The sequence below is a fragment of the Silene latifolia genome, chromosome 4 (genome assembly GCF_048544455.1).
Source record: "Silene latifolia isolate original U9 population chromosome 4, ASM4854445v1, whole genome shotgun sequence".
In the NCBI taxonomy this organism is placed as follows: Eukaryota; Viridiplantae; Streptophyta; class Magnoliopsida; order Caryophyllales; family Caryophyllaceae; genus Silene; species Silene latifolia.
The window spans coordinates 9,953,079-9,963,258 of NC_133529.1; the positions used below are offsets into that span (position 1 = coordinate 9,953,079).

General features: G+C 42.6%; 1 protein-coding gene across 1 annotated transcript; it reads left to right on the forward strand.

Annotated features, from left to right (window-relative positions):
- The first annotated feature begins 2,725 nt into the window (after positions 1-2,725).
- On the forward strand, positions 2,726-4,972 carry LOC141652859 (protein ASPARTIC PROTEASE IN GUARD CELL 1-like). The gene has a single exon (XM_074460466.1). It carries the CDS (start codon positions 3,065-3,067, stop codon positions 4,523-4,525), a length of 1,461 nt encoding a protein of 486 aa, XP_074316567.1. The 5' UTR covers positions 2,726-3,064; the 3' UTR covers positions 4,526-4,972.
- Positions 4,973-10,180: the final 5,208 nt, after the last annotated feature.

Genomic DNA, 10,180 nt, shown 5'->3' on the forward strand with positions numbered 1-10,180 from the left:
ATTAAATATTAATAAAGGAGATTGGTGGGGTTTGGTTATTGGAAAGAGGTAGGAATAATTAGAATTAAATATTAATAAATGATATAGTGGGGTTTGATGAGTGGAGAGAAATAGAAATATAATATTAATAAAAACTTTCTCAAAAAGGAAAGGGGAAGAAAAACTGAATAATCCGTTTTAGGAAATAGGGAAGAAAAGACTGAATGGGAGGGAGTATATCGCAAATTGGTTCAGCATCATCCCGCCGCGTGGGCAATTATTCTAGATTCAAAAATGCTTTAATTTTTATTTTTCTTATATACTCTGTAATCTGTATGATGTATAAGAATTGATATTTTGTGTACACAAATTCTATTTAAGACAACATTATCCGTTTAAGCTTAATACAGGTCAAATATAATATCATTTGTGTATATGAGAGAAGTTTATTACTTTTTCCTGTGCATTCTTATATACACAAGTGATATGTAATTAACCCGGTTGAAAACAGTTAATACCGTTTTAAGGGATACTTACTGGTTTGTGTGAGACTTATACTGAACAGTCGTATTTTAATATGCAGCGGGATTAAGCATCTGTGATATCACTTGTTCAATCATTCAAAAAATTCAACACCATAAAGAAATAAAATAAAATCAGGAAATGGCGGTATTAAAATGGCTGTATCTGAGGTCGTTACGAAATTAAATTGAATAATAATGATGTTGTATGACATGGATAATCGAGAAAGAGACAGACAGAGGAGACTGAGTAGTGCGATGTAAAAGATGCTTTTGACTAATTTCAGATTTATCCGACAAAAAGAAAATGAATACGTTAGTTTTGGAGGGAAATGTTGTTGGTGGGCTTTATTCTCATTATTTCATTCATGCAATAATTGCAGCTTGGCAAGTCATAAGCTTTGGGTTTTATTATTGCACTTGGAAGTTTAAACATACATACTAGTACGCCAATCTACCTCATTTCCGCCCATGGGCTTAGTCACTCTTGAACCTAGGCTAAGATGGACTGGTTGTCAAATGTCCATTAGGGGCACTAGTATATAATCATAGTACTCCAATCTACCTCACTTCCTCCCATGGGCTTAGCCACTCTTATAATTCACAAAAAATTCTCGGGAGGAATTGAATAAGCTGAAACGAGTTTAACTGAACTGAGCTGAAATTGACTGATATGAATAAATTTGATATAAGCAGAAGTGAGCTGTACTGATATGAAATTAAGCCGAAAAGAGCGAAGCTTTATTGATTTTGGTTAAGGCTAGAAATAAGTCAACAACTATTTATACGAAGAGTCGAAGATAATTCAACATTGATCACTCGGCTTAAAGTAGAATTACAACATATTCGTTTTAGTGAAAATCCTGTCGCTAATTTATTTAAGGCGCTTCCAAGCCAAACATTCTAAAAATTAACATGGAGTTTGGTTGAATTTCTTTGAATGGATAATTGGAATGAATTTTATTTATTCTAATATTTGGTGAACAATTTTGGAATGAATTTAAATTTATTCAATGAATTTTAACTCTTTTTCATATTTTCGAATCTCATACCCACCTTTCCCATTTGATTTCAAAGTCTATTCTTTTCTCTTTACAAATTTAGAATGAACCAAACAAATTTAATTTGATTCCACTTCTTCATTTACATAATTCTTAATTTATTATGGAAGAATTTTTCCCTATCCCTAAATTATGATTACTAAAGCTAGTTAGCTAGGTAGCATGGACACTCCTCCTAACTAGTTGTCCCGTGTCCGACGTCGTATTGGACACCCGACACTCGTCGGACACGCGCCTATAGTTTATACGAGGAATAAAATGTCAAAAGAGATTGATTAGAAGATGGGTTTGGCTATGAAATGAGAATTAGTTAGAGTCAAGGTCAAATTTTACATTCACTTATATAAATTTAATACTAAATGCATTAAAAAAAATAAAATCATACGTTATTTATAACCATAAAATATATATTTTATTAAATTTAAATAACGTGTCCTAAATTTCATGGGATGTCGTATTACGTGTCTGTGTCGTGTCTGTTTTGGTACTACCTATTACTAAAGTATTTACGTACGTATGACTGTAGGGGTGTTAACGAGCCAAGTCGAGCCCTAGCTTAGCCTAGCTCGGCTTGTGCTCATAAAGTAAAACTCGAGCTTGAGTCAATCTCGAGCTTACCCGAGCTTGAAAAAATTGTGCTCGTTATCAAGCTCGCGATCTTTAACGCGAACTCGAACCAAACTCGAGCCTATATATAATTGTTGATTTTTCGTTTTTTCTCTCTCGATATTTTCAATAACAAGGCTAAAAAGTTTTATATACTAATATTAGAAAATCAATGAGACATTTTTTATACGTGCGATACAAATATATAATCATGATAAAATATTGTTATAAAATATGAGTAATATCTTTTCTAATTACACAAATTTGAGCTGCTCACGAGCTTTTCGAGCCGAGCCAACGTTATCACAGCATGATTCGTTAAGCTCTCGAGCCGAGTTCGAATTGCTCGCGAGCTATTTTATCTCATTAACAGCCACCCTACGTATAAATGGTAATGCATAATATGTCACCAATATATCCCATAAATAAATGGACATAATTGAATTCTATCTTCTAGCCTCTGCCAAGGTACACATTTCTAAAAACATTTACTCCATAATCAATACCCAAGTTTACAAACTACTCATACCAAGTTTAACGAAGGGCAGACTTTTCTTTCATTATGATATTTCAAACAACTACCAAATCATCACTATATATTTTCTTTAAAAAAGAAAAGAAAAGGAAACAGAAACAAAAGTCATGCAGTAGTTTCCTAGGTTCCCAAAATCACTCAACTGATAACCTTTCTTTAGATCACAATCTTTACAAATTACTTCTATTATTAAAAAATGACTGCTCATCAATTTAACTACTCCTCCATATCTACTATCTTTCCATTTTACCCTCTCATTTTACATTAAAATCTCCAAACTCACTCTTTCTTCTCCACTCCCACTTCTCCTTCCTCTCCTCCTCCTCCTCCTCCTCCTCCTCCTCCTCTCTCTTCCTAAAACAATGGCCACAAATTACCATTTTATCCTTCTCCTCCCTCTCTTCCTCCTCTTCTCCTCAACTCTCTCCATTCCCAACACCTTCACTTCCTTCAATGTCTCCTCTTCTCTCCACTCCACCCTCTCTCTCTTCTCCTCCTCTAAATTACCAAACTACCCTCACCACCACCACAACCCCCACCCCCACCCCCACCAAGTACCACTCACTTTCACAATCCACTCACGTGCGTCACTCCACGCGCCAGCTACCACTCACAAAGACTACAAATCCCTCACAGAATCCCGCCTATCTCGCGACACTTCCCATGTCAACTCTCTCACCTCCAAAGCTGAACTCGCTACCCGCGGACTCACTCATGCTTCACTAACCGACCCGGTTGACGCTGAGCTAGCACAGTCGGATCTTACCTCGCCGGTTACTTCGGGTACAAGTCAAGGATCCGGGGAGTACTTCTCCCGGGTCGGAATCGGGTCACCCGCGAGACAATACTATATGGTGATTGATACAGGTAGTGACGTCACTTGGCTACAGTGTAACCCGTGTTCAGACTGTTACCAACAAACCGACCCGGTTTTCTCACCTTCTTCATCCGCCACGTACTCCCCTCTCACGTGCTACTCCCAGCAATGCACGAGTCTCGAGGTTAGCGCGTGCCGAAACAGCGCGTGTCTATATCAAGTCTCCTACGGAGACGGGTCATACACAGTTGGGAATTTCGTTACTGAAACGGTGTCGTTCGGTCCGTCCGGGTCTGTTCCTCGGGTTGCCATCGGGTGCGGTCACGACAACGAAGGGTTATTCGTTGGCGCGGCCGGGTTATTAGGTTTAGGTGGTGGGCCACTCTCGTTAACCTCCCAACTCAAAGCGACGTCGTTTTCGTACTGTTTAGTAGACCGCGACTCGTCCAAGACGTCAACACTCGAATTCAACGCACCAATCCCGACCGGGCAAGTAACCACAGCACCAATGTTGAAAAACAACCGGCTCAACACATTTTACTATGTCGGTCTGACCGGGTTCAGCGTTGGCGGTCAGGAATTAACTATCCCGCCATCGCTTTTTTCAATGGATGATTCCGGTTCAGGTGGAGTGATTGTCGATTCAGGAACAGCGATTACTCGTTTACCAACACAAGCGTATAGTTCATTGCGTGACGCGTTTACTAGATTAACTCAACACCTTAAATCGACAACAGGTGTCGCGTTGTTCGACACCTGTTACGACTTTTCGTCGATGAGTAGCGTTAAGGTGCCGACCGTTGCGATGCATTTCGCAGGCGGTCAGTCGTTGAATTTACCAGCGAAGAATTATTTAATCCCGGTTGATTCGTCAGGAACGTTTTGTTTTGCGTTTGCTGAAACGGCGTCGTCTATGTCGATAATTGGGAATGTGCAGCAGCAAGGGACACGTGTCCATTTCGATTTGGGTAGATCTTTGGTTGCTTTCTCTCAGAATAATTGCTAAACTGTGTGGGCCCGGCCCAAGGCCCACAGTTGTAACGGCCCGTGATGGATGCAATTATTGAAGGCTTTTGTGTTTTGATTTGGATTATTAAGCGGTGAAAATTATGAAAAATGTACAATTAATGAATTAATTACGGTTGTGTCCTTTGTGTAGGGTAGTATAGTTAAGAGAGAGTGGGGGGTAGTTGAGGAAATTTAAGGGAATGGGGGCCCAGATGAATAAGTTGATGTTGTGTGATAAGAGTGAATGAATGACCCTTTGTAGAGGGTATAGTGGTAGTAGATGCTATAGATGAGATGGGGATAGTCACGGATGGAAAGGCTTTACTTGAGCAAGATTGGTAATTGTAATTGTCAAATTAGCTGTAAAAGGGGTACCTTTTGTACTTTTGTTGTATGTGTCACTTGTTTAAATATCAAATATTCAAATACTAGTTTAAGACTTTTACATAGAGAGTATAATGCAGATGTTAATTAAAGGGTTATTCTATGCGGTAACCCTGTGTTTTTTTTAATTCTAGCTGGTAACCCTTCATTTTTCAACCACCCACATGGTAACCCTGAACTTATTAAAAAAAGTTCTCCATGACCCCCAACTTTTATTCCGTTAAAAAACTCCGTTAGTGTAACACCCCCATTTATTTAAGGGCCTGAACCAGGACTCCTCAGATAAAGAAGGGTGTTACCATCTCGGAAATCCGAGGCAGTAGATAACAAAGGGAAAGATAACAGTACTTTAAATTAAAAAGGTTATAATGTTTACAACGGAAATAACACATGTCTTAAAAAAATAAAGTCTGACAACTAAACAAAATAAAGGTGAGCTAGCTCTAAGTCAGGTGATCCATGCTCTCTCCCTGCCAGCTCCCAATGTCTCAACAACCTGTCAATCTGCTCCCCATTAAAGGATCATCACAGGCATACACGAATACACAGGGTCAACCGCGAGGTTGAGTAGGTAATACGATATAATAAAGAATGCAATGCTATGCTCCTCCAATCAACTCCATCACACACATCCCCTAAGACGCCTTGACCATACCGATCCCCGGTAGACTATATATATCGACCGTAGTCGATCCGCCCTTCCTTAGCCGGAGGACACCAGGGCAAGTCCTGCAGAACCCGCCTGGGCCTTAATCACAACAAACTCATCTCCTCCAACTCCAACTCCAATGCAAATGCAATGTATGAAATATATGAAGCAAAATGCTCAACAGAATAAATAAGGTAGTCAGGTATGTCATATAATTCCAAACATGTCACTCTTTATAATCATAAAATTCAATCAGCGTATTCCCCTACCTCAGTATTGCAGTCAAAAGTCGGGTGCTTAGTAATATTCCACAACAAATTCGCCCTCTGAAAGACAATAAATAATAAACAATTACTTAAACCATTCCCTTCCCAAAATAGAAAGTTACTAAAATTAGAACTTCTTAAAATGGAAAGTTTCCTTAAATGGAAACTTTCCCGATCTAGCAGTTTTCTATTTTACCAACCCGACTCAACCCGTCTCTAAACATTTAAATAACTCGGGAATTAATTAGCTAAACAAGGGTACGATATATTAAATGATAAAAACAAGTTTTTACATTTAAAGGAATTAAAAACAATACTCGCTAACACTACCAAACCCGCCTTTACAACCCGCACCTTCGCACTCCCTCACAACCCTCACGCGCCACCCTAAACCACCACGAACACCACCTGGCTTGCTCCCCTCTTCGACCCCACCACCAACAGTGACCCGGCCACTGTCGATCGCCACGGTGAGTCGAACAGAGCCGTCATTTGGCCAGTTCACCACCGTGCCTCACCAAACACCCCCTTCCTCGACACACGACCACCGCAGCCAATCCCTACCCCGCCCAAACCACCACGCACTGACGCCGTCGCCCACGCACCCAGACACCGTGACACCACCATTTCGACCTCCCTCGAGTCCACGGTGGTGCCACCCCAACCTAAGCATCTACAACCCGCCTGAAACCCCCTGCAAAGACCCGTGTGATCTACCCCGTCAACAACCCCTTTCGCCGCCATTCTCGCGCCAACAACCTCCCTAAACGCCACCAAAAGGGACGACCCAAACCACCCAGTACCATATCCCCGACACCAGACACCCACACCCCTTCCCTGAGTCACGACAACACCAACAAAAACCCGACGATGAAAACGAAAATAAAAGAAGGAGTTGCACCCATACCTTTTCCCGCCACCTAAACAGCCACCACGGCTAATCGTGGACGCCGACAACCACCCTAGGACCCTCCTTCTTTGCTCCGACAATACTCGCACCCACTCTCCCTCTCTCGATCTGTGTGTTTGATGGGGAAATGTGCCATTTGAAATGGGGTAGGCGTGTGAGGGGAATGGGGTTTTGTAGGGTTAGGGTAGAATTAGGTTAAATGTTTAATTGGGTCATGGGTAAATGGGCTAGGGTCAACGTGGTAAATGGGCTAGGGTCAACGGGAGGTCAATGGGTAAATGGGTAAGTGTAGAAAAGGAATTAGGTTACGTGATTCGCTCAATTAACCCGTCTTGACAAGTTTACGCTAACTTGATCGTACGATAACAATATAACTAAACAATTAACTCGACTCAATTAACGATATAAAATACGGAGTATTACAGTCTTCCCCCCTTAAAATGAACTTCGTCCCGAAGTTCACTCACCTAGCAAGCCCCCACACGCATCGATGTGGGTCCCAAAACAAATCCCCTGAGGTAAAAGACACATGAATCTAGGTCGGAAACAAAATGTTACATTCCACCCTCCTAAAAAGAAAGTTACGTCCCGGAACTTACCTCATGTAAAAAGATGTGGATAGCTTTCCCTCATGGAAGCCTCAGTCTCCCATGTAGCTTCCTCAACATTGTGGTTAGTCCACAAGACTTTCACCAATATTTGTCTCCCCATTTCTCGGTCTTTCTCACCTTCTGTCCGAGAATCTCCTTGGGTGTCTCTAAATAGGACAAGCTGCTCATCCACCTCGATCACCTCGGGACTCAACACATGTGATGGATCACTCGGTACCTCCGCAATCGGGAAACATGAAAGACATTGTGAACTCGGCTAACGCTGGTGGCAAAGCTAAACGATAGGCCACCTCTCCAACTCTGTCCAAAATCTCATAAGGTCCGATGAATTTTCGACTCGGCTTCCCTCTCTTCCCGAACCTCATGACTCCCTTCATTGGCGACACTTTGAGTAGTACCTTCTCTCCCACCTCGAAAGAGATCTCACTTCTCCTAGTGTCGGCATAGCTTTTTCATGTCGTCCCGAGAGGCTCTCATCTTTTGCACGATGATCGCACTGTTCAACCATCTCTTGAATCATCTCGGTCCCAAAACTACCGCATCGGCTCGATCATCCCAACACACAGGGCTCCTACACTTCCCGCCATACGAGCCTCAAATGGAGCCATCCCAATACTAGCGTGGTAAGCGTTATTGTATGAAAACTCAATCAACCCGTCTATCCTCCCAAGACCCGCCGAACTCCAAAACACAAGCCCTCAACATGTCCTCGAGAGTCTGAATAGTCCTCTCCGTCCGCCCATCGGTATTTGGATGAAAAGCGGTGCTCATCTTTAATCGAGTACCCATTAGTGATCGCAACTCTGCGGAATTTAGATAGAAAACTGGAGTCTCTATCGGAAATAATGTCCTTGGGTACACCATGCAGCTTCACCACAAACTGAACATAAGCCTTGGCCAACTCAGCTTTACTCCAAGTATCCTTCATGGGTATAAAGTGAGCCGACTTGGTTAGCCTATCCACGATCACCCAAATCATATTGTTACCTTTCTGAGTTCGAGGCAACCCAACAATGAAATCCATGGAAATGCTTTCCACTTCCACTCGGCACATCTAGTGGTTGAACCTTCCCTTGCGGTCTCTTATGTTCGCCCTTCACTCTACGGCATGTCAAGCATCGAGCTACAAACTCAAAGAACTTCCCTCTTCATATTCGGCCACCAAAAGGTCTTCTTGAGGTCCTTGTATAACTTATCTCCCCCAGGATGAACCGAGTATGGCGTAGCATGAGCCTCAGTAAGAATCTTCCTCTTCAGCTCCTCATTATCCGGAACACACCACCGACCTCCAAACCTCAGACTACCATCAGCATGGATAACAAACCTGGAATCATCTCCGGATTGCTGTTCTCTTGTGTTGCGCCACTTCGAATTCTAGCATCGGCTTTCAGAATAACTCTCGATCTCCTCATATAACTCCGGCTCAACGGTCAAGTCCCCAAGAATCTCTCCTCTCCGGATCATGTGGATTCCCATCTCCCATGACTCATTATGCAACCTCACCCTAGATCCGCACGCTCAAAGCATGGATGGATTTCCGCTAACGCATCCGCTACGACATTCGCTTTCCCTTCATGATAAAGTATCTCCATGTCATAGTCGCCAATCAATTCGATCCATCTCCTCTGCCTCATGTTCAACTCCTTTTGTGTGTAAATGTACTTTAAGCTCTTGTGATCGGAAAACACTTTGAAGGTAGCCCCATAAAGATAATGTCGCCATAGTTTAAGCGCAAACACCACGCCCCCAACTCCGGATCATGAGTAGGGTAATTCTCCTCATAGGTCTTCAATTGTCGAGAAGCGTAAGCGATTACCTTCCCGTTTTGCATCAACACGCACCCCAGACCCTTCTTGGAAGCATCAGTATATACCTCGAAATTATCATTCCCATCTGGTAGAGCAAGTATAGGAGCTGTAGTGAGACGTTCTTTGAGGGTTAGAAACGCCTTCTCACAACTCTCATCCCAAACAAACCTGTTCTCCTTCCGCATTAATGACGTCAATGGCTTTGCGATCTTTGAGAAGTCCTTGACAAATCTTCGGTAATAACCTGCTAGCCCCAAGAAACTTCGGATCTCACCCACATTCTTAGGACTCTGCCATCTCGTCACTGCCTCGATTTTACTAGGATCAACCGACACCCCTTCCTTGGAAATCACATGTCCCCGGAAAAGCAACTTTCTTCAACGAACTCGCACTTGCTCGACTTGGCATATAACCTGGTTCTCCTCCAAAGTTTTCAAGACTAGCCTCAAATGTTCCTCATGTTCCTCCTCATTCTTGGAGTATACCAGAATATCATCGATGAATACAACCACGAACTTGTCTAGGTAAGGACTGAACACTCGATTCATCAGGTCCATAAACATCTTTGGCGCATTAGTCAACCCGAATGGCATGACCACGAACTCATAGTGCCCATATCTTGTTACGAAAGCGGTCTTAGGTATATCCTCGTTCTTAATTCTCAACTGGTGATAACCTGACCTCAAATCGATCTTAGAGAAAACTCCGGCTCCACTCAATTGATCGAACAAATCATCGATCCTTGGCAAAGGATAACGGTTCTTGATGGTCACATTGTTCAACTCACGGTAATCCACGCAAAGTCTCAAGCTTCCATCTTTCTTCTTGACAAACAACACCGGCGCTCCCCAAGGTGAAACACTAGGCCGTATGTAACCTTTCTCTGCTAGCTCATCCAACTGCTTCTTTAGTTCCTCCATCTCCTTTGGTCCCATGCGGTAAGGTGGTTTAGAAATCGGCCCTGTTCCCGGCTTCAGATCAATGGAAAAGTCCACCTCTCTCTTCGGTGGTAGCCCTGGAATGTC